At 38.6% G+C, this 25417-nt stretch overlaps 1 protein-coding gene across 1 annotated transcript; it reads right to left on the bottom strand.

Annotated features, from left to right (window-relative positions):
- Positions 1-9044: 9044 nt before the first annotated feature.
- On the bottom strand, positions 9045-14359 carry CIMIP1 (ciliary microtubule inner protein 1). The gene is made up of 4 exons (XM_075517374.1): positions 14192-14359; positions 12956-13037; positions 11786-11884; positions 9045-9374 (listed from the first exon to the last, which is right to left on the bottom strand). The coding sequence occupies exons 1-4, from the start codon at positions 14251-14253 to the stop codon at positions 9219-9221; spliced, it is 399 nt and encodes a 132-aa protein (XP_075373489.1). The 5' UTR covers positions 14254-14359; the 3' UTR covers positions 9045-9218.
- Positions 14360-25417: the final 11058 nt, after the last annotated feature.

Here is a 25417-nt window from a genome sequence, read left to right as displayed (position 1 = left end):
AGTAGAGACTTTGACTCCCCAGCAGAAAACAGTATGAGCAGAACCAGCCTGGTAGTGCTTGTCACTATTGACAGTTAATGACTGATTAGCAATTACTCCAATGGTGCAAATGAAAGGAGACTTAAAAGCAGATTTAGGCAATCCTTTCTCCTTCTTGAGTCCTTTAAGTGTAAAATGCTGCACAATTGCATGAGGGACATTTTAAATGTGATTTGCTGAGTATGAAGATCGTTCCCTCTCCAGTTAAATAGCACTGACCCAAGATGAAGGAGTTAGTCTCGAGTTGTCCATTGCTAGCAGCTATCCCATTAAAATGCTTATTTTCTCAGCACTCCTACATTAAACAAATAGAAGGACAAACAAACGTGAAAAACCTGTTTTGGTCAGAACCATGGTGAGAGCTGGTTAAACTGGTCTTTTCTCATTTGCATACGAGTAACTCAAATTATTAAGGACATAGCTTCTAGGAAAATAATCAGCAGTGCTCCTTGACAGCCAGTTATTGTCTAGTTTGCACTGCAATACACTCCCTTTACCCTGGCAGCGTGCCCTGGTCAGAGCTGGCTCAAGACCCCCAGAAGCATAGGCTAAAGTGAATTTTCCTACCTTAAAGATTCAGGGCCCATCTCCCGGTGCTCTGTGCTGCAGGGAAAGAGCACTGGGTCAGAGCCCCTGACCCAGCAGCACCGCTGCTCATACACCAATTGAAAAGAGCTAAAATCCCCAAAGACAAAAAGAAATGTTGTAAATATCTTGGTTGCTCAATGTTTCCTTTTAGTCTCCCTTTCACAGATTTGGCCTAGCTTGCCAGTATTGTTGGCCTTAAGTAAGGAAGCTTAGATAGTAGAATTGCTAACGAGCTTTCTTTATTTGACCTAATCATTAGAGTAAGAATGCTTTGCCTGTGTTAAATCCTTGGTTAGCTGAGATAGTTGCAATGTAGATAGATAAAAAGGAATTCTTCAGGCCCTGTGTCCCTGGAAAGGGCTGATAAAGAGAAACTACACAAGAACCACCTGATTTTGGATATGCAAGGAAGGTATGAGCAAGACAAAGATGGACTGAGCATGCGTAAAGACAAAGTTCAGTCAGCGGTCAGAGTGATGAAGACTACTGACTTCCTCCAACGACCACCAGAGGATCCCTAACGACCACCTAAGGACTTAAGTACGCATGCGTCAGGGACATTTACATATATTAATGAGTTCCAAGAAATCTCATGTTTATATAAATTAATCTTATGAATATGTATATTTTGCAACATATAACCTCTGCGATCTTGCTTGTTTGTCGGAGCACTTGTGGCAGAGCGATCCCCAGTGCTGCCCAGCGCTGCAATAAAGAATACCTGCTTAATAGTCATCCCGACTATTGAGTTCTGATTTCGGCTTTTCACGGCAACACCCTCATTTTTCTGTGGCAGAAGCAGCACAGCTCGCCTGCCTTTTCAGGACTTGCGCTTCAGCAAGGAGGGCTATTTTGTTGCCCCTAAGGATGTGTTGCCACAGAGAGCTCCCAACTTCGCCTGTGACTACAGCCAGGAAGGAAGCGAGGTGGGGGACAACATCCCTCTGCCCAAGTGAACCGATAAACGGGGTCCCTGCCTGCTTTCTCTCCAGCCTGCCAGCTGCATCTTGGCTTCTACTATGAGACTGTAAATATGTGGGCTTTTGTTCCTTAAGCAAGTACAATGCTAAGATGGAAGCTGTAATGCACGTGATGAGGAGCACAAGAAATTACTACAGCTTTCATTTAGACAAAGGACACGACTGTGCTCTGGCAATAAGAGCATAATGGCTGCCTCATTTTTCCAGACAGGGACTGTAGCTCACTGGGGCTTTTTGGGCTCTTGCTTTGTTTTTGTTTTTGCTCCGGCTTTTAAGGATGAGAATGTTGTGTCTGACGCATGTCAGCAAGCAAAGGAGATTCACTAGCAGAGCTGGGTTCATCTTGCTCCCCGGTGAGGAATAAAAGCATTAACCGTCTCTCACTTCAAGAGGAGAAGGGGGGGCTGTTTTCAGCCTGCGAGAAGTGAGAAGGCATTGTCAGGTTTAGGTCAGGCTGGAGCAGGGGGCTGTGCGGTGCTCTCAGCAGGACAGATTAGCTGGGTGTCACACGGCAGCCTGAGGCATCATTTGGAAAAAGCAAGCGACAGCAGTGTGTGTGTGCAGGGCGTGGGGGGTGAAGGCTGCCATGTCTTGTTTTGGCGCAAGGCTGTTCTCTACAACAATGATCTTTCTGGAAAGCAGACTCAGAAAAATGGAACGAATAAAGAGCCTTTATCAAGGAAGCAGAGAGAGAAATAGCCACTTCTACTCTCCCTATATTGGAACTCTAAATAATGCTGTTATCGGAGCTGTTAAAAACATCGCTTATCAAGAGTTCTGCCCAGACACATTTAATCCCAATCTGGTACCCGCAAGGCCTGATCCTGCAGTCGATTGCACCCGCTGAAGCTGGTGTCAGCGGAGCCACCTAACTGAAAAGGACGGGGCGGAGGAATGAAGATTCTTTCTGTTTATTTCTTCATGGTTGCATCTACTTTTGTGCTTTGAAGTTCTCAGGTTTATTTCAATCTTTAGTGAATCTTTAGTTTATTTCACTTCTTTAGTGAAGCAGATAAAGCATGGAGGGGGAAAATATGAGGGAAAGGGCCAAATTCAAAGTTGAGTCAAACTTGGGCAACATACGCAACCTGTGACTACAGGGTGTAATTTACATTAATAAAAACACATTATACTGACTAGTCGCTTCAAAATATCTGCCAGATTTCAACATAGCTATGTAACTGCACCTCACCTAAAACAGGATGCATAAAGTTATCACATGATGAAGAAACAGTAGAGCTTGGAATAGAGACCTGGTGAGCTGCCTCACAATACAAATAGTAAGACTGGATCTCCATTATTAGAATTCATTTCCTGGACTCCAGGTTTACAGATGTAATCCCTTCTCTTCATTCCAAAACAATTAAATGAATAAATACAAACTTGAAAATCCCCAAAACAGTAGCTTGCCTCATTAGTGCAGTAAGTGCACAATGGCCATTGAATGGCAATAGAGTTAAGATCCTTTGACTCGGAGCGAATTCAGAGCAAGCCTTAGCAACTTCACTTGGGTAAATGTGGTTTTTGCCTGTGTCTGATCTAAAGTTTGGATAGGCATCCAAGTATTCAAAGGTTTGGGTGCCATAGGGCTTTAGATATGCTTCAATATGGTTTGTAGTGCAACACTGAAAATGCCTGAGGAACATGTAAGGAACCCTGGGATGCTGCTGTCTTCTGGGTCTTACAGAGACACAGGAAAGTAGGACGGGAAGGAATTTCAAACAATCTTCCATTTTAGCCCTCTCCCTATGGCAGCATCAGCTTACACTTGTACCATGTAATATCTTTATGCTGATTATTTTTAAAAGTAAACCTAGTATTTGAAATTTATTTATTTATTTATTTATTTATTATGGATCATTTTAAATTGTGGAGAAATGAAGCAAAAACTTGGACAGAATTTCTTAGTTTGTTACCAGGAAATTAAGAAATTAATATTTACTGAAATGAAAAAAGAAACACACCACTCTTGTGTGAAATATGATTACCTTTTTCTTAGCTATCCTTAAAATCCTGAGCTTTTTGTAACTGACACAAGTCAGGAGTAATAAACTTAAATTATATAAAAGATATGACAAGTAATTATCCTTAGAGATACTCTCTAAAAAAGATATTTTAATGTATTGTACTATAATGTACCTAGCACATCTCTTCCATAAAATGTAACCACTATTATGCATTTCCAAAGAGTAGGAAGTGTGCTTATTCTAAGCTCAGATTTTTCATATTCTCTCGTCTCTTAAAAAAGAAAAAAAAAGCACCAAGAAGTAACAACCAGCCTTTGATCTATAATTTCCTGTGCTGTTGCTAAACACACAGTGAAATTTTTGTACTTTTCAAAGGTTTACTAAGGCTGTGTAATGTTACTTTTGAGATCAATGTACTGATTTAAGAATAACTAAAGCATTAAAGGCTGGAAAAATCTTACACTGGGGATCAGACATAATGATGCTTATTGCTAACCTGCTTTACAACCTTTTGAAGTGATGTTGCTCCGAAGAATATGTTGCTGCATGTGTTCAGTCAGAATTTTACATGTTACAGTAAATACAGCTGCATTTGCTTAAATGATAAGGAATTAAATTAACCTGCCATGTTTACTTTTATACTTACCAGATGGTCTGACCCCATCTTATCCTTCTTCTCTGGACATCTGGTGAACTGCTTCTCTAAATGCTGAGATGCTGTCCCTAAGCTACAGTGTTGCATGGTGGCCATCTGAAGCCATGGCAGTTCATGGATGGTGCAGAGGAAAAAGCAGATGCTTCACGAACACAACCTCTAGTTTCTCTGCAAGCCTTGTGCTAGATGTCCAGTGGCTTACCACCATCCTGGGATGGTTTTGGACATTTCATACTCTGTCAGAGCCTGTAAAACCCAGTGCTCAGACTGTGTGTCTTACTACAAAGGTGGCAACACTACGGCTTTCTGCACTGGGGTGAAAAGCTGCCCTGTGGTACTCTTCAGGTTATATCAGAGAATTTCCAGTTGGAAATCCTTATGGAAATAAATCCACCACTGAGGCACACAGGAAAGGGCATTCTTTTAATCTCTTTGACCTGTTCTCTGTGTAACAGAGCAAGTCTTGAGACATGTATGAGCAGCCTGAAACCCTAAGGTCAAAGTTATCTCCAATTCATCTGACAAAAATAATGACTTTTTCTAGTGTTTTGTTTCACTCTTGCAACACAAATCAAATTTGTGTTGTTTTCACAAAGTTTCTGGTTTAGTTTTGAATTTATTTCTCAATACTGCTGATCTTTTCCATGCATGATAGAGCAGACTGAAGGGGCAATGCTTTGTTCACTGGCAACCTGCTCAGTTTCACAGCACAACGGTATCATTTTCCAATACAGTTAAATTTATTACACTATGGTCCTATGAAATGGTTTGATAGGCTTTCAACTAGTTAAATAACAATATGATGGAATGTGAAAACCACAGGAGTCAGGAAGAAGGTAATAGTCTGTGAGTGGGCCTTTTCTGTCTTGCTACACTGACAGGGTTTCAAGGGAAGCTAATTTAGGAACCTAATGCAAGAAGTGACCTGGGTTGGGCTTCACGTGGGAGTAGAGATTTCTGGCCTGGTTGCCAATGACTGTTAGACTAGTGTTTGTCGTTTTGGTACTTTGTAGAATGTGGAAGAAACCACAAAGAATCCTTCACTAAAGGGGGAAATGATGTGTGTAAATGGAGAGCCTTAAGTCTCTGAAAAGAAAAAAAAAATCTACCTCCTCCTTTTTGTAAGGCAAATGATCTCAGAATTAAAGTTACTTCAGGCTGACAGAGTAGCCAGTAGCACAGAACTGGAGACAGTAATTTTTGCACAAAGCTAGGATTGCAGTGGGTATCCATTAGGATAGTAACAGCATGTAACTTTGTAGAAACGTCTCATGCAGAATAGTGATTAGATTTATTCTCTAAGCAGCCACCTTTTACGGTAGCTAGATCAATTGGCTATGCACATGCAGTGGTTGCTTTTCATTTTGCTTCTTTCAAAATGTACAGCAACTGTTGTATGGTGACTGCAATTTCAGTAGTGCTACTTATTCAGAATCACCATTTCACTATCATCTAATCAAAAATCTTTATTCACTGATGCAAAATGCATTTTAAATAAATAATAATCTTTCAACTCTGAGCTCCCGGTAAAATATCTTATATTAATGAAATTATAAAAAGCAAGTGCCAGTTCTATGCCAGTTCTAACAGCACAGAAAAGAACACATTGTGAAAGCAAATGCACCAGGTTTTTGTCACCCAATTTTGTTGTTTATAAAGCAAGTACATGTGAGAAAGATAATTCTGATTTCATAGTTCTTCAATTTAAATACAACTGTCATTTAAGCCTCTACTATTATTTCATTACACACCCAGGAAAGTATATGCAGGCACACATCCATGGTGGCAAAAGATGTATGGCTGACCTATTTTCATGTCTTGCTGTGATGACTGTGTATCAAATACAGTAAAATTTTTGCATATGCCATTCTGAAAGCATCATCCATAGTTCCTCTTTAAAATGAGCCTGTTACCAAAGAACTAGTTTATCTGAAAACAATAGTCAAAAGACAAGATGACTTCAGTTTTCAAAAAAATTTTAGTCAACTAAGGAGGAGGAATTGATATGCATGCCGCTTTGCTAACATGAACCTTAGACCACCAAAAGCTTTATGAAAGACTACACCAAATGAAATTTAGATTGAAGTATAGAAGACATCTAAATACACTGGCATCTTGTTTTCAAATTTTGGTTAAAAATAAACTGCATAACTTTTAATATATGTTTAGAAACATGCTATTCTGTTCTGACTTGCACAGAAGCACAGGTCTAAGACTTTTATATAGAATTAAAATTGTCTTGACTTTTGCTGCATTTTTGAAGTGATTTAATTTTGTTTTGAAGCATTTCCCCAGCGTGTGCAGAGTTTACTAACATTGTCCTGACCTTGGAGATAGTGTGATATTTTACGGTGTGCAGTGACATTTATGTGCCTAACTTGGCTCCAATAAATAGGTTAATTTCCACAAATTAAATGCCAGGTTTGAAACATTACAAGGCTATTTAATAATTCTGTATCAGCCTTTTGGATTCACAATTGGGGCAGTTGACTGGGCAGTCCTTTGTCAGCTGCAAATCCACAACTGCTACACAGTTTTTTCAGGTATAAAGGGTCAAACTAAAAGCATTGGGAAAAGAAATAGTCAGGTTTATAGTTTCACATATTCTTGAACACCAAAATCCCAAATACATGGATCAATTAACAATGGACAGATTTATGCTAAAGGAATTAGTAAAAATTTTAGACAATACTCCTTACACATCCCAAATTAGGCTATATCAAAGTATCTCCTGAAGTAAAGGTACCTTAAATGATGGAAAGCATAATAAAAAAAACTTACTGTTAGTACAGAGTTAATATTCAGACATTGGGAATAAGATTCAGAAATGTCCAACTGTAGATGCTGGACAAAGAGTTTATTTTGGTTTTCAAAATCAAACCATGACTCATGGATTTGGATTTCATTTCATACAAACATCTACTGAATATTAGGTGCCAGCCATTAGGTTCTTTAATACAACTTTTTTTAAAAAACAGTGGTCTTGAAGCTCCCCTTTCATTTGGCCTGAATTCATGTAATTTTGTTGCTACTAAATTACATATTAAACTTGACTACTTTACCTGTTTGTATAAATCAGACAAGAATAAGAGGGTCTATACATGACCTTAAAATTAACTGAAGAACCATGTGATTAAAATAAATAGAGATACAAACCTAGCAATGACAAGAAAGCACACTGATTTAAAATATTGTTCTTACAATTATCTTGCTTGTTCAAAGAACAGTTTACACATGTTATAGTTAGTAGCTAAACTGCAATTTAGCTTAAATTTCCAGAGTCTGATTCCAAGTTATTCTTTATTCTGGTTTTTAAGTAATGTGTCTGAAGTTACTTCTGCTATGTATTCTCATTCCTGGGTAATCTTTCCAAAGGATATGAGTCACTTCTCCATTATTTGTAAAGAATATGGAAAAAGTAAAATATTATTATTTTGTGGGCATTTGGAACTGGATGTAAAAAAAATAGGTGGGATGTTGATCATTGTGAGTCATTTCTTGGGAAGAAGGAAAGAACAAACATTAGCTGCTGACCTACTGCTATGAAAGCCAAGGACTTACTGCTGACTCAAGTAGATATTGATAGCTGCCCATACAAAGGAGATCTTGCAGCGGGATTAAAGAGGAAAGTCTTTCCTCTTTAAGTAGTGAGGAGTTATAAGGAGCTGCCTGTGTTAATTTCTTGGAGGGTGTTGTTTGTTTAAACAAGCTTCTAGTTTAAACACATTAGACAACTAGAACTATATCCTGCAAATAATTGCTACAACTAAATGAGTCTCCTTCTGAGTTTCCAAAAGTCCTAGCAAATCTTCAGGTAGGTAATGAAGTGCAAGACTGAACTCCATAGCACTGAGGTATCTACACCAGTAACGCCCAGTGCAATCCCCTACTGTTTCTGAGTCTTTCAGCAGTCCTGGTTGGTATAAATATTGGTATAAACAAAACTGAAGCAACATAAATACTTTGTAACACATTTGCATTCTGATCAACTCATTGAAAAAAACCCGTTTTATACCAAAACTGTTTTTTGAAAGTGACTTCATTTTGCTAAATGGCCTTTGTATGCTTTATTTATACCAATCAAGCAGCTGCATTGGGAACTACTCAATTACTTACACATGTGACTACACAAACTACCTGTAAAACACGCACAACACAAAAGACAATGCATTTAATAATTATGACTTAACTATACTTGTGATTTGCCTGTTTTTTTCAACCTGCAGTGGACACACTAGGATGAAGCCTGATAATTATCTTTTCTGCAGGTGTTTTTTCTTTGTTTGTTTTGTTTTTTTTTTAATGAGGAAAGCTTCTTTCCAAATGTAAGGATGCAGTTCCATGGTAGCTTGAGCCAATTTAAGTCATGCCTGCTACTCTTCTCTGCCTCTTCTCATCCCCTTTCTGTACAAAAAAGATGTTTTGTGCTAGCATAGGCACTTGAGCAACTCAATAGTGAGCCAGTTCAAAGTGCTGATTGAAAACTAATTCTAAACACAGATTCCAATACTGGTAAGTGATGAATTGGGAATGAGCAGCAGGGTACAATTGTCAGGAACATGGCAGTCTGTATTTCTGTTTGAAAAAACTGCTGTGAAACTGAGTCTGAATGGAGGCTTTCATGGAGAAACAATTATAAAAATGTGCTCTGTCATTACAAAATAAGTTTTTTAAAGACTTCCAATAAATATTTTAAAATCAGAGTCTTACTAATGCTAATAAAAGTAGTACCCGCTCTGTGATCTTTATATGAGTTTATTCATTGTTATTTCTAAGTAAACCTGAAGCAGTGTTAACAGCTTGGATGCCATAGATTTCAAAAAATCAGTAACAAGTAAAATGCTACATTAAAGTGTTTGCACTTTACCAAAATGATTGTGGATGTTTACATCGTTTTTAAAGCATATGTTTAACAGTCCAACAGTCCACTACAGAATATTAACTTAGGGATGCAACTTGACCTATGTGCCTAACTGTTATTTCTTCATGTCAGTCAGACGGCTCACATGGCCACTTCAAATCCTTAAAAAAGGTACCTTTGCAGCTTTGGATTTGAAAACCACGTTCAAGTTCCAACCCTGGAACAGCTGATCTCCAGCCAATAAATCCCTGGGTAGTCTTAGGTACTGGAGGAGACGGAATCACCTAGAATAAAAGTAACATGTAGAATTCAATGATTAAAAGGTTTTTGATTGTAATCCTCTTTTGTGCTGTAGTGTGGATGGAAATGAGAACTTATCAAAAATAGTGGTTTTAAATGCAATCTGATGAATTAATATCCTGAGCACGCACTGACATTAATGGAAGGAAATAAGAACTTCAAAGATAGGCCAGTTGCATGCAAGTTTGATTTATAATACAGGATAGTTTATAATTTAAAAAGTCATTAGCATAATTTAGGTCCCATTCTATAGCAAGGCACAGGGAAAGAGAGAAGTAAAATGGCCAAATTCCAATGAAGTAACTAACTTTCATTTACTACCCTTCTAAAAAAACCCAATCTTTTAGTGCCTAAATTGGTAGGTATAACAGGAAATCAGAAAGAAAAGTTATTGTTTAGTAGCGTATGTTAGCATACTTTTTTTTTTTTTTTTTTTTAAGTTTTGCTCAATACCTTTCTAAGGGCTTTACTGGCTTTACATTATTAGGAGAATTATTTTACCTTCAGCTTTAGCTTTTTTCCTTACAGAATAATAATAATAATCTTTAAAACTAGTTAACTTCTCTAAACAGGAGAAATAGCATTTTATACTTGCTGTAATGTATTTGGTAGCAATGCAGCTACGGAATAATAGTTTTGTGGCCAAATGCTAAAGATATTACTGACCAAGCTGGCTTTTGGATCAAGAACTACTTATTCATTCCACCTTCTTTCTACTTTAAAAGATGGGTAAGCATCAAGATAATCTGCAACTAATCTAGCTAAAAAGGAAACAAAACAAAAGCCAACAGCCTCTGTTCACTGACTGCTGTGCTTACTTTGGCTGAATCATCTCAATTGGGGACGTTATATCATTTTAGCATCTGGGGACTTAGCAGAGAAATACACAGCAAGAGAACAATGTTTCAGTTCTCTTGCCAGAGTTGCTTCACTTTGTTCTTTGGCCAAGATTAGAAAATGTTTATGATATTTAGGTGGAGCAGCTCCTCTGAAAAGATAATTTTTATGGCCAAAAGTGCCACCCACTGAGCAGCATAATGAAGGAAATCATGTCCCACTTACTATCTGGGGGAAGGGACTATGAAGAAGCAATTATTAATCTAACCTAGAGAGAAGAACAGCTAAGATGACTGTTCCCATGAAGGTAAATGTGCAGAAAGACATATAGTTCTGAATAAGGACTTAAGAAACTTCACTCTGAATATGTAAAGGGTGACCTAAATCGCAGCTAACCTTTATCTTCCTTAGCAAATAAAGATTGTGAGGTGAAATTGAAACTATGATCCCTGTTTCAGCACACACCAGGCTATGCATGCTACTTTAGCCGCTGATAACTGTCTGTGTGCTTTGTTAACACACATACACACTCACTGTGCTGAAGCAGAGATAAACTTGACTGAAATTGGAGGCTTGAGACAAAACTGAAGAACAAGTAGCACTAATGGCAGAAATTCTGCCATTTCATTTCTCTGCCATACTCAGCACTAGCTCTTAATTTTTGTTTCAATTTAACCTCAGTAAAAGCTTTTACTACTTCCTCACCTTATCTCCCTACCCTTGGAATCCTTTGAAAGAAAGCTAGTTCAGCAAGTAGGAACTTCCAATCTCTTTTGTTTCCTTAATCTTCTCTAAGTGGACTAACCTTCCTTTTTGTTAGTATATTCTGCTTCCCCTTTTATGAATATGTTCCTCTCCCAATGTCACTGATTTAGCTGCCTGTATTGTTATCCTATTCATTGGTGATTCTGACACTGTATATTTATAAATCAAACCATCAGTCACATTCGACTCTCATTTCAAGCTGTTTGACAACTTTTAGACTCTGAATATGTGAATATAAATCATATAATATAAAATCAAATAGTTATGAGTTGGCTCATTAGAACTGGCTTCTCCTGGCTAATCTAATTTGTGCCACTAAAGAGGACAGTGGCATTGTCTCTGCCAAAAAGAAGACTGTCTTAAATAAAGCTAGAAAAATGACTGCATCTTAACCAATAGTTAAAACTGAGAGTTAAGGTTATGATAAGCCTTGAAGTAAGACATGTATATGTATATTTGAGCAATGAATGGTCAGCAGCCATGTGAGCACTCTTCTATACTAAGCTGTACAGTTGACTGTTCTGTTACTAGATGTCACAGAGGAGTGCATGGGGGAGGTGCTTTACAGAAAGATGATTATGTGCAGTGAAAGCTCTGTGAACTAACAAACATATCCAAAGGGCAATTCCTTGTCTTAAATGAATGCTTTTAAAGCATTGCTTGGGTTGCAAATACAATTTACTTTGACCTTTAGTTAAAGGCCCACCTCTACAAGACAACTGATTTTTAGAGCTTGTGTGGTTTCTTAAGACAGATATTGCTGTACTGCAATTTTAAAATCTAATTTTCTAACCTTAATGTATTTTTCCACAGGTGTCACAGGTCGAACCTGCAGATGTTCTGGAGGCTGTATCTTGGGCTTTGTATTTTCTTTCTTTTCATCTTCAATCAACTAAAACCAAAACATCAACATTAAAAATTGGACTCTTTATCTTTCAAAATATGCTGTAATATATGATATCTACACCGTTCTCCTCATTGTTGCATCTGAACTCCCTGTTCTTTCCACCTAAAACAGGACTACTTATTGTAGTGCTTTGGAAATTATTGTAACGTACTTTTTGGTTTCAGAAAGTGATGTAGTTCTGAATTTCAGATGAAAGGCTAAATACTGTTGAGTGATTCCAACTCTCTTAACTACATCACTGGTCCAAAAAGGGCTAGAAATATATCTTATATATATATCTTATATGACCACAAAACAAAGATTAATAAATGCTAAGTACATGTGTTCAGCACTAGTAACAATGCCTACTTTGTCAACTTTTCAGCTGTAGATCTATTAGTACTGTGCACAGGTGGTGTACATGATAGACCATAGTTATCAAGGATGGATGTTGAAGCATGGAGGACCAAAGTTTTCAAAGGTGCTAACTCGGATGCCTACAGGAATTTTCAAAAAATCCTAGAACAGATTAAGTACTTCTAGCCCCATGGAAGGTACATTTATAACTATGCAGGGGCTGCATCAATCCTATTCTTTAGCAACAAAATACTGTGATTCCAAATGTAACATTATGTGCTACTGTATTCTAATATCTAAACATCACTGAGAATAGACATCTCTCCAAATATTTTCGTTTGTTGTAAATTCCCCCACTGAAAATTTAATTAGCTAGAACCTTTTCCCCTTGATTTTTAAACTACCATATGGATAGACAAAGGGGAAATATTTTCCTGTCAGTGTGCATCTAGTACTTGTTAACACTATTGGGAGTCATGTTTCTCAAGAGAAATATGTCAGAATATGCATAGCATATAAATTACCACTTGCCATATTTTATTCAGAGGAAAACTGAAACTTTGAACCCATCTTAAAAGTAGTGCACTTGTTACCTCGGAACCTAGCTTAGTAAAGCATGCTCAGTACTTTTCTAGTCTTCTGTGCGCTCATAATTTTGTGTCCAGAGAAATTTGTGTCCAAGTCAATTTCATGTGTTGCTCATATGCCATTCAATTTTACCTCCTCAAGAGGTGTTTTCAAGAATCCCCATTTGTGAGACCATCTTCTTGCAGCTTCTAGTTCACTTTCAATGTATTTTTTCCTGAAACAGAGAAATATTTAAGATGACTTTGAAAGCTTCCCTTAAAACAACACAAACCCAACTACTAATGCCACAAAGCAGAGCACTTTAGCATGACTCTTTAGACCTTTACCTCAAAACAGCAAGTTTAGGTATGAGTTAACAATTGTCTGACTTGGAGGTAATGGGGAAATATTTTCTATAGGTTGGAAATGAAACAGTACATGTGAATGCACTTCCTTGCAAATTACAGTTATGTTAGGGATTGGAGGAGGTCAAATTTGGTATGACACATTTTTTGAAAAACTTGAAAAGTAAGCACCAATGTCCTTTCATACATACTACCATATACTATTGACTGATGAAATGGCCCTTTGTGCCCTGCTCTGCCCTGGCCCTACTCCCCATTCTTCACACCCAGAGGGAGGATGGAGGGAAACACTGGAGCACATGGGCAGCGCTGGCTGCTTCGGGTCTGTCACTCACGGCTTTGCCTGTCCAACTCGGGGTGAGCACACACACAGAATCACAGAATCGTATAGGTTGGAAAAGACCTTTAAGATCATCAAGTCCAGCCGTTAACCTAACACTACCAAGTCCACCACTGCACCATGTCCCTAAGCACCTCATCCAACCGTCCTTTAAATACCTCCAGGGATGGGGACTCAACCACTTCCCTGGGCAGCCTGGTCCAATGCTTGACAACACTTTCGGTGAAGTAAAATTTCCTAATATCCAGTCTAAACCTCCCCTGGCACAACTTGAGGCTGTTTCCTCTTGTCCTATCACTTGTTACCTGGGAGAAGAGACCGACACCACCTGGCTACAACCTCCTTTCAGGCAGTTGTAGAGAGCGATGAGGTCTCCCCTCAGCCTCCTTTTCTCCAGGCTGAACAACCCCAGCTCCCTCAGCCGCTCCCCATCAGCCTTGTGCTCCAGACCCTTCACCAGCTTCGTTGCCCACTTTGGACACGTTGCTCTTCTTTGGACACACTTTACAAACACACGTGAACATACGGACAAATTCCTTCAGCCTCCGCCCGCCTGACAGCGGGTGCTGAGCGCGGAGCTGCCGGGGGAGGCTGCCTTGGGCGGGAGGGGAAGGAGGCGGCGGGAGATAAGCAACAGAGGAGTCCCGGGGCCGTCGGCTGTGAGGGGAAGGCTGGGACCGTTACCAGCAGTTGTCCCGCGCTACGAAGTTGCACGACTGCGCCGGGTCGGTGCACCGGTGTGCCATGGCCCCCGGCGGGGAGCAGCCGGTCTGCGCCGCCGGGCCGGGCCGAGCGCTGGGCCGGGCCGGGCCGGGCGCTGGCGGCTTGGGCGTTGCTGGGCGACGGAAGCGGAGGCGGTGCTCGTGCGGGCGGGGGTGGTGAAAGGGCAGGGAGGACGCACGCGCGCCCGCGAGCGTTGCCGTCTCCTGCGCTCCCTGAGGCGATGGCTTCTGGTGGCGGCCCCTTCCTTCTTTGTCCTTCTGTCATCCCCCGCACTGGCGAGTAACTCTCCTGGAGTGATACCGTAAGCGTGTCTCTCAGGTGGAAGGCTAAAAATGCCCATTCTGTGTTTTCTTTAGGGCCCTCAGGAAACCAGGGAAAGTGCACTTGATGTTGTCAGTAATTTCTTCGGGGTGGCTTTGAGTGTTTGGTTTTTTTAAATGTTATTCAGTAAGAAAACATGTTTGGGTTAAGCTGATGAAAAGCTGTTACCTTGCTTGAGGAGTTAGCCATATTTCAGAGGAAGAGGTGTTGTCTAAACTCTATAACTTAATGATTAGCTAGGCTTACCTTAGCAGAAGGCAAATAGTTGGACACCTTTCTGGATACTGAGTTGAGTCTATTTTAAACCTGGACAAGGGAGTTGTTCAACAGCCAAAATCTTGCAGTATTTTTAATTGTTTGTGATGGACATGAAAAATGATTGAAGGATGCTGTTTTTTTATTTTGATAAGAATCAGCTTGTTAACGTGTCCAAAGCTCAGACTGTATGTGCTATGATGGGTGTTTGCTTCCATTTCCTAGTTTTTTAACCTTCTATCTCCAGTTCCTAGGTCTGCTTGGTATACACCAAAATTATCTTTTGGTAACTGTAGTGGGCAATAACATCAGTCTGATGACATACAGTGCCTTTCTGATCTCTTTTTCTGGTAGATGTTGTTCTTTACAAACTACATGCTAATATTAGAAGTTCTGAGAAAGGCCTCAGCATACTTTATGGGTTATATGTGAGAGCCCAAAAATATTTACAGCTTGTAAAAAGTTCACTGTGTTCCAATATATTAATATTTTTGGCTCCCCATCAATTTTTTTGTCATTTTATTTTCTTGCAGTTGCTTTATAAAATATTTCAACAATGAATGTAGCCAATTGGCTCTTTGCCCTTATGGGTTTAAGTAGTTCCCTAACCCCTTTCTTTTTGTCTGGAAACTGGCTTGTGCAAACACACTGTAAATACTTAATGTGACTTTTTCACACCATTGGACAGTTATTATCCTTATTATAAAATAAATGCAGAAAGGTTTTGACCTAAGCTGAGTAGTTTATAGGTAGTGTGTTTGAATGCTTAATTGCTAGCTTTCTATTTGTTTTTTTTATAGAGCAAAGGATCTAAAGGCCTTAAATATTTAAGTATGAGAAGACTGTATATACATTTATTAGTAATTTTAGAAGTACTAAGAACCTCTATTTGAGTAAGAGGAGAAAAAAACCCTCTTTCTGTAGTCCTAAAATAGCAATTAATACTGCTCTTCTGGGTCTCTAAAAATCATTAAACTATCAACAAATAGAATATTTCACTTACATGCCATTTCTTGATTCTCTAATTGATAATTAGACTAGCAATTAAATCAGCTGGGTCTCCTATCACACCCATAAATGCTTACTCATTGTCCTACTTAATTAACTCCTGCTGCTTAGTCACATTTATCTCAGGAGCCCTCTTATTACAGCCTTGATGCTTTCTGTGAAAAAAGAAATTTGTTAATGAAAACAATCAAATTCATAGTTTACTATGTGTCAGGATTTAAACTGCAGTAGCATTTGTCAAGAGAGAATGAAACTTCTTATACTAACATTGTGAAAATAGGACTTTATAATGTTCAGCCTTTCTCTTTTTGTACTTAACCAAATTATTTTTCAGATGAGGGAATGCAGTAAATGAGTAGTTAGTTTTAGGTCTTACTAGGTTCTTCTGAGCACAGGACAATAGTAGAATTGCACTTGCACTATGAGAAAAGAAGTGAAATAGGGTTTTAATGAGCTAATAACTATACTGAATGACTTAGGGATACAGGTCCGTTGAGATTCAAAAGTAATTTTCTGGAAGTCTGGATCTTGTAGCTACGTACAGCAGCATTTGTCATCACATGACAAATGTTGAACTAGATACTACATCACTCAAGATACATGTTTAAATAGAACCAAGTCTAAATACTTGGAGCTTCTAGGCAACATTCAGAATTCTAAGATGGGTAAATTCTAACCTGGTGTTGTGGTTTAGCCCCAGCTGGCAACTAAGCCCCACACGCTTGCTCACTCCCCCCCTGGTGGGATGGGGGAGAGAATCGGAAGAGTAAAAGTGAGAAAACTCATGGGTTGAGATAAAGACAGTTTAACAGAGAAAGCAAAAGCCGCGCACGCAAACAAAGCAAGGAATTAATTCACTACTTCCCATTGGCAGGCAGGTGTTCAGCCATCTCCAGGAAAGCAGGGGTCCATCATGCATAACAGTTACTTGGGAAGACAAACGCCATCACTCTGAACTTCCCCCCCTTCCTCCTTCTTCCCCAGCTTTATATACTGAGCATGACATCATATGGTATGGAATAGCCCTTTGGTCAGTTTGGATCAACTATCCTGGCTGTATCCCCTCCCAACTTCTTGTGCACCTGGCAGAGCATGGGAAGCTGAAAAGTCCTTGACCAGTGCAGCAACAACTAAAACATCTCTGTATTGTCAACACTGTTCTCAGCACAAATCCAAAACATAGTCCCATATCAGCCACTATAAAGAAAATTAACTCTATCGCAGCTGAAACCAGGACACCTGGATATGGCCATAAATGCTGAAATCCTAATGATAATGCTTCCTGTCCTCTTCCAATTAGGAATTATCCAATTGTTCAGGTGCTCAGTAGTGCTGCTGTTGATCAAGTGGCCATTCTTCAAGAAGTCACAACTGTTCTTCAAGAATTTACAACCTGTATATAACTTGAGAGTTGCAGATTAGTATCTTGAGTTTCAGGTATCTTTTCACCTGCATAAGGCATCACCCTACTACTGGGGAAGTAGTCTCAGTCCTGTTTTTTTTTTACAGACCCTGTACTCCCTTCTCCCAGCAGATAGTAAAAGTGCTTGTGGCGCTATGTTCTGATGCGGGCTGGGGTACTGATATGGATTAAAACTAACCAAGTGGAAAACAAGATACTTTAACCCAAATACAGTTTTCTTTGTAGCTGTACAGATGCTTCCACCAGCACATGATGGGGCAATGCACAAGGGTTTGGAGGAGGGCATTGCTGGATGATAATGCTAGGTCCAAGTTTTTAGAAAGCTACAGCCTTAGCATGTTGTGTTGACACAAATATAGGTGGTACTGCTCTGCAAAATAGGTCAGGGAACCAAACGGACTTAAGTAGACTCTGCAGAAAGAGAAAGTCAGATCACTGTTTTAATCTGTTTCACAGAACAGCTCCACAAGCAGTTGTGCTTCTGCAATCAAGGCAGCAGACAGAATGGAGACAGGAAAAGGTGATGCATGAGCTGAAATGAACAACCCAGGGTAGGTGGATATCTTAAACCTCTACTGCTGCAAAAGACTTCGTATAATGCAATGATGGCTTTGCTAATGACATTCACGGTCTTCAGGATTTGAGTTAATTTTTGGTTTCTGGAAATCTTATGTGTCTACCCTGATATGAAAATGTTAAGGCTTTTTATATTGCTTATTTATGGAGAAAAGTGTCCAAATTAGCACACAATAGCTTTCTGTGTGATAAGCTTTTGAAATTATTTGAAAGGAACAAACCTGTTCTCTTTTGGGCTTTATGAAAGTATTTATAAGTGCTATTTATGAGCATCTCCACTCCTGCTGAATATGCTGAGATTCGATTCTAGATGGTACTTGTGCTCAAGTGCTAAAGATGCAGGTATAAAATACCTTATGCTTTACAGTACTCTAAACCAGCTATTCTGTAATTTTCAGCTTCAGTTAGAAGGCCAGACCTAGATCGTGTCCCTAATTCCAGCATTATGTTATCAACTACACAAGTTTTATTGCATTTAACGTTCTTACCAGTAGAGACTAGAGTCTTGTGCCTTTCATCAGAGAATAGGTAGGAAAATTAAAGAAAAAGTTTATTTTTTGTTGTGAAGGATATTTTGAGTGTTTTTATACTTGCTAGTTCTTAGGCCATAAACAGAAATTATTATTTTAAATTATTCATCACAGAATCACAATTGGATCTAAATCCTTGATCTCTTTATGAAGAGCTCTGCGTTGTTCAGGTTGGACACTTACATCCCCCCCCCCGGGAGACTCTTCATCCAACTCTGTCGTCATCCCATGTTATAACAGTGTACTTTATCATAAACTGTAGTAACTGTCATAGTCAATGGGAAAGCAACAATGCAAATGAAAAAGTATGACTGTTTTTCACCTTGTGATCTAAAAGCTTCCAAGTTGAAAAGCATTTGTCACTAAATGAAGCCTTGAATTGTGTACTTGTTTTCTGAACGCTTTTGAAACAAACTAGCAACTGTAAAGATTTCTTATAATAGAAATACATTTTCTTATGAAGAGATGGGCATTATAGATAGTAATTCTTTCTTCATGGGAACAGCTATAGCACAGGGGGCCATGCAAATTCTGTTGCATTGTGTCCTGCTGGGATAGACGTTCGTAAATGCTGTTTTCTATCTGAGAAGTTCAGACAGTGCAATGTAATATATGTGCTGTGAATAGCACATGCTAGTGATTTGGGACATTATTCCCAGAGCTGTGTTGCTAACTAGTATGTCACCAAGTTCCGTACATTCCTGCTGTGCTACAGATTTTGCTGGACGTCTGGCAGCTCTGTAGGGGCAACTATCAGTGCTCTGACTAGTCTGTTCGATGGCTGGAAAAGTAGAACAAGTGCTCTGCACTGATGGGAGATAATAGCAGTGAGGGAGAGGAGAATGCTAATGTCCCTAAGGAAACCCACAGTGGTGTATGTGTCGTGGTTTAACCCCAGTCGGCAACTAAGCACCACACAGCCACTCGCTCACCCTCCCCTGCCCCGGTGGGGAGGGGGAGAGAACTGGGGGGGGGGGGGGGGGGGGGGGGGGAGTAAAACCTGTGGGTTGAGATAAAGGCAGTTTAATAGGACAGCAAAGGAAGAGAAAATAATAATAATGATAAAAGAATATACAAAACAAGTGATGCACAATGCAATTGCTCACCACCCACTGACCAATGCCCAGCCCGTCCCCGAGCAGTGATCACTGACCCCCGGCCAACTCCCCCCAGTTTCTACACTGAGCATGACGCCCTATGGTATGGAATAGCCCTTTGGCCAGTTTGGATCAACTGTCCTGGCTGTGCCCCCTCCCAGTGTCTTGTGCACCCGGCAGAGCATGGGAAGCTGAAAAGTCCTTGACTAGTGTAAGCATTACTTAGCAACAACTAAAACATTGGTGTGCTATCAACGTTATTCTCATCCTAAATCCAAACCACAGCACTATACCAGCTACTAGGAAGAAAATTAGCTCTGTCCCAGACAAAACCAGGACAGTATGCCAGTCCATGTTCTCTGTTTTTTTTTTCTGAAGGCCTGCACTTCACACTCTAAGCACTGCTGTCTTTGCATCTAAAACTGAAAACCTGAAGCTAAAACTTGAAAAGCAGCTTCATTACTTTCTTTCAGCTACGCTGAGCTTGCTGCTTCTCTTCCAATGTCAGCAATGTCACCTCTGAAAATGAAGCTTTTTGCTGCGGTGTTTATATATCCATTTGTGTATCTATGCTTAGGCTCTTGCATTGAAAATGTTTACCAAAAATATTAGTTACTGCTGGCAGTTCTGTGCTTGTTGCCCCATGGTTTGCAATATTAAGTGTGGAAGTCTAATAGAGGAGATTGTAAACATAACTTCAGTGTCTTTTGCTAATGTTTCTAAATAATATTTCAGATGTAGGCAGCTTGAGTGGTAGACTGCTTTGTTATGATTACTGTGATATAAGTAAACAAAGTCCTATTGACACTCTAGACTCTGGCTTCATTCCAAAAAAACCTGCTAAAGTCTATCACATCAAGAATATGTTAATTGGAGTTCCTGAATTTCCATTTATGAAAGGAACCCCATGGCCTGGTTAGAACCATTATATTTTGTAGCAAAATTTAGAACTATCATATTATTGTGGCTGCAATTATCCAGTGACTTTCGGACAGTGAGTGGTGTGACTGCTTTCCCAACAATAAAATGTTTTCTTTTCTCTCCATAAAATGGCACTTACAGAAATCTGCATAAAGCTGTAGCTGTGCTTGAAAGTCATGAACAATCTTAAGTGAATTTAGATACCATTCAATAATTCCCGGAGTTTTATTTGGTTTTGAGCAAATTCATTGCTTTTTGTTCAAACTAAGGATTTACATGAGATACTTCTTTACGTTACACCTGATGGATACACTTGTATTGTACCTGGTGGAATAGGTATACATGCCCTCCAAATAAAATTATTTCTGCTAGTGACATGGAGGGTTTTGTCACTTTCAAATCGGAGGACAGGTTTGGATTAAAATTCTTCACTAATAGGCATTGTCTCTGAGTACTACTCCACAGCTCCAGTTGCAGAGAGCTTGCAGAATGCTGCCTTATTGCAGTTTCAAAAACCATGAAGATGACCACCACTTCTAGCTTGCTTAGTGTAAAAATCTCCTGTAAATGCCTATGTGCAACACTTACCAGAATTCTCCCTCTGATACATGCTGGAGTACCTAGGCACAATATGAATTAAAGATGAAGGAAGAAGACATACTTTTGAATTTTGTTGCATAGTATAAACTGAAATAAAACTCTTCATGGTCTTCAAAAGCATTTTTTGTTTCAATACAGTGCATGTTTCAAATCAGAAAGAGTCGCCTTTTTTCCTTTTGCATGAAAGGCAGGGGGTCTAGGACATTTTAATAGCTTTCATATCCTACTCTGCAAATATATTATTGCAGCACAATAGTTTCTTTGCATGAGAATTGCTTAAATGATTCAAAATGGATTGAAAAATATATTTCAAGTTTTAATTTTATGCACAGAACATTAATGAGCAGTGCCCCTTAGAGACTTGCTGTCAGTTTAACATATTCACAATAATCTCAACACAGATGTTATTCCATCTAAATCCTTTTAGAGGGAAGAAACTAGTAATTTTTCCTTGGAGAACATCAGAAAATATGTTATTGTTGAAATTACATTTTGATCCCAGAATGCTATGTAAAATATCACTGCTAGGAAGAATAAGTAGCACATTGTTTCTGAGGTAAAATGCATGTGAAACTTTTTTGAGCCTCCTGTAAATTTTAAAACAAGTGAACGTTTTGTTAGTCCCGTGTAATTTTGCTTCCCTTGAGGGTGATTGTAGGCAATGATGGATATCAGCATTTAATTGTCTTCTAATTTAAGAGGGTATTTGTTATTAGTTCAGATTTCTTTATTTGCAGCCGTAACATGATGAAGTTATTGTCTTTCAGATACATTTCCCTGTGCATTCTCTGAGCACATGCATTAAACTACTTGCTAGAAAGAAATTACATACTTACAATAACAGTTTTTCTTGGAAAAATACTTGAAGTACTCTTTCTGTTTTGTGTCTTGTGATATGCCTGTGTTTTGTTTTTTCTACTTGGTGCACTCATGTTGTACTCTGCTTGCTCTTACATTTATTTTGAAGTATCTTCTTTTTTTTTTTCTTTTGTATTAGATTAGCCTTACCTGAGTACAGCTTTGACAGTGAAGTTATGCTGATGCTATAAAAGTGGTAAAGTTGTAAATACATTGTAAATATTATGTTGCTCAATACTGGAGGAACTCTTTCTATTCCACTTAATCTTAACCAAGGTTGATCTTCAGTGGAGAAGCTGTAACCGGTGCCCTCTGTAGACCCCCGCCATATGTAAGCGTGTGTAGGTAATGTGAAGGAGCATATTCACGACTGTGTTGTAATGAGTGTTGAATGACTCAAAGCAGTGGTTCTGCAATTTTCCCAGGTTCTAAGAACTCTTCTAGGACTGCATAAATACAAGAATAATACTTGTAGCTGTTGTAGTGTATGCCACTAGTGTCAGTGTACTCCACTGTACATAGTTCATCATCAGTTCTATGCAAAGATAACTGGTTAGAATAAATACCATCAGATTTTTCAGAAGTTTTTTGGAGGAGGAGGGGGGTGAAAGATGGGGGTGCAGTTCATCCATTACAAAAAAGATGAAGGAGAATTACCAGTTCCAGTCAAAGAAGTGTTCCAACCCTTTCTCGGAAAGAACTGCAGCTCCCACAGCCATTTTGTGGGGACTATTGACTAATAGTCCCCCCCAACTAATAAAACTTGCAGTTATGTAACACGTAAAGTGAGATCTCAGTTTCAAGGCTGAAGTCTATTTTATGAGCCTTGATGCACAACATGGCAGGGGATGATGACCTGCTGAAACTTCAGGATAGTGCAATGGAATATCCTTTATGAAAATGTATTTATTTTGCAAAATCAGATATCTTGATGTGAAATAGCTGTTCATTTCTCTGCTTTGCTGTTAAGAATGCTGAAGGGAAAATGACTGTTAATATGATGATATAAAATAGCTACAAAAATGTAAGCAAACAAAAAAATGTCAGATAATATTTCCAAACACAACTACTGGGTTTAAACAGAATGTATGTTATTTAAAGTTAAAAATGAACCAGAATCAAATTCAAATATAAAGGTAATTTATAGAATACCACCACTACATTTTTCAAACTACTAATGCATTTTTTGTTTGCACTTGTAAATGTAAAATTTTGACATGTATTTAAATATTAATAGAAACTTGTTCTAGATAGACAAATATAAAATATTCTTTTGCATTTTTAAAGAACAAGGAACACAATAATTTGCCTACTCGTAGCAGATTGGTTTAAGTGTGTATTAATGACAGTAAAGGTACATATCACTCGCTTTGGCCTCACTTTATAGTGCTTGATAGATTTGCCTCTATTGGTGACACTTACTTCGTCTTTTGCTTACATGAATTTTTGTGTGGTTGAAAAGATTTTTACATCTTAGATGAGAATGAAATGAATGAAGTACATGGAACTTCTGGATATATAGTAAATATTTCTAAACAAATATGAAGATACTTCTACTCTTTAAATTTTTTTTTTTGTATCAATGAAATCTATACAATTTCCCAGAATTCCTTAAATTGTTTCTTTTAAGAGAAGGAGATAGTTTAAAAAAACAAAAAACAAACCCCAAAACCAAAAAACCCAAAGAAGTCATAAGAAGTGGAAAATGCAAACATTGGAATGTTTTTCTCTTTTTCTTAATGAACTCTCAGTAAATAATTTTAAAACTATCAACAAAACATGCTTACATAATTACTGGCATTATTAAAACCACAAGTAATTAGGAAGCTGTAATCAGAAAGAAAGTAAAACACCAACTGGTGTTTCTTTCACTGGTGTTCAACATTTCCAATAGAAAAGTGTTAAAATGATGTCTTGGCATTCAGAAGAATCTTAAGACTATTGATAAAATGTTTTTCTAGTACATGTCTATAGTCTATGAATACAATTAATATATCGCAAGTGTGAGGAAAGCTCAATTATTTCCAGGAGCATTCTGCACTGCTTTTCTATTAACGCCTACAATAGCAGTGTACTGGCCATATCTCTTTCTTTACCAGCCCACTCTGATAGCTGCAGAGTTATACTGAGGTAACAGCAGAGCAAGAAGTTCAAGACATTTACTGCAGAGAAGTTGATTCTATATTCAGACAGTGAAATGTGTGCAGTGATTAAGTTAGAATGACATACTGTATTTACTGAGCTGTTGGCTGAGAATGGTGAAGGCTTGGGATTTTGGATCTGTTAACGTATTGTGATGAAGTAAACATCTATGCAGAATGCTTCACTCCTTGCGGAATTCACTAAAAATGGAGTGAAAATCATCACTGACTGGTGAATTCACCAGTGAAAAAGATCAAGCTTTCAGTAACAGCTGCACAACTTTTGTAGGTTTTCATGGATATGACTAGTGTGACTTTTGCTGGGTTTGGTAATGTTAACTTAAAACTTCCAGGTACTTTGAAAGATTGAACGTCTTGTTAAGTGACAAAATCACATCAGTAAGCATTGAAATAATTCTAACATGCAAAGTTTGCTTTATATCTTTGTTTCTGTAGGCAGATCGCAATCTTATGTAAAATTTGTGACTTGCAAGAAGAGTTCAAGCTCCTGTGGCCTCCTGATCATGCCTGTTGTTCTCAGTGTGGTTTAAATAAATCTGTAGGCTTTCTGGCTTTCGACTGTAGTGGGAGAGCAATGGCAGGGTCTTTTGCAAATACCACTGATGATACCAGCATGGAACGTCATGTTTAGTAAATTCTATGGGTCTCATCTCCCTTTTTTCTTGCTGGCTTTCATTAATCGGTGAACAGTTCTGATGTCTTCCATGCTTCCTGGAATTGTAGTGATTTTGAAAGATATTTTGCTACTCCCGTACCATTTATATTTGCTTCACATTTGCAAGATTTATTTGTACTCACAGCAGCTAGTAATGCTGTCTGAAGGACAGAGGTTTTGGCACGTCCAGACCTGTGCTGAGGCATCTTGATTTTTGGGGCAGGACATAAAATTGCTCCCCTGCTGAAAGGTGGGCCCCAGACAGGAAGGGTCTAGTTTTGGCATTGCAATGGCATAAGGCTGTCGTCTTATACCGGGTCCATTTCTCATGTTGATGCACACTCATCTGCCACTTGGCAAACACTTCTCAGTCTACCCTGTTGAAGGTTTTCGGAATGTCATCGTTCCATACGTTGACTTAATCTAAATCTTCGTTAAAAAATTGCACCTCTTAACTTATTATAGGAACTAAACATCCTACAGATTTGATAGACTAATTGAGAGTAATTTCTCTACCAAGAAGTCACTGAGCCTATTTCATGAAATTAAAAGACGTTCGTTCTAGCTTCTAAATCTATAAAGCATTCTTTTAAAGTGACCATCATTTTCAGTGTTTTAACAATATGAATTTAGGTAGCCAGTCTTATGCTGTGTTTTTACTTTACGCAATAAAAAGCCTCATATAGGTTCAGTCTGATACAGAAAGTGCAGACATCACCTGCAGTGTGTAAACCTCTATAGTTCTTAAAGAGGGAATATTTATCCTGGGTAGAGTGCCTCT

This window comes from Mycteria americana, chromosome 14, assembly GCF_035582795.1.
Source record: "Mycteria americana isolate JAX WOST 10 ecotype Jacksonville Zoo and Gardens chromosome 14, USCA_MyAme_1.0, whole genome shotgun sequence".
Classification (NCBI taxonomy): domain Eukaryota; kingdom Metazoa; phylum Chordata; class Aves; order Ciconiiformes; family Ciconiidae; genus Mycteria; species Mycteria americana.
This window is presented reverse-complemented; position numbering and strand designations above follow the sequence as displayed.

Bases quoted from the DNA above. Each gene is read 5' to 3' on its own strand.
- CIMIP1 (XM_075517374.1), bottom strand. From the start codon at position 14,253: ATGGCACACCGGTGCACCGACCCGGCGCAGTCGTGCAACTTCGTAGCG. The intron at 11,885-12,955 runs GTAAAATTGAAT...TTTTGGTTTTAG, and splicing joins TGAAAACACCTCTTGAGGAG to TTGATTGAAGATGAAAAGAA. The intron at 9,375-11,785 runs GTTAGAAAATTA...CTTTTATTCTAG, and splicing joins CTGTGGAAAAATACATTAAG to GTGATTCCGTCTCCTCCAGT.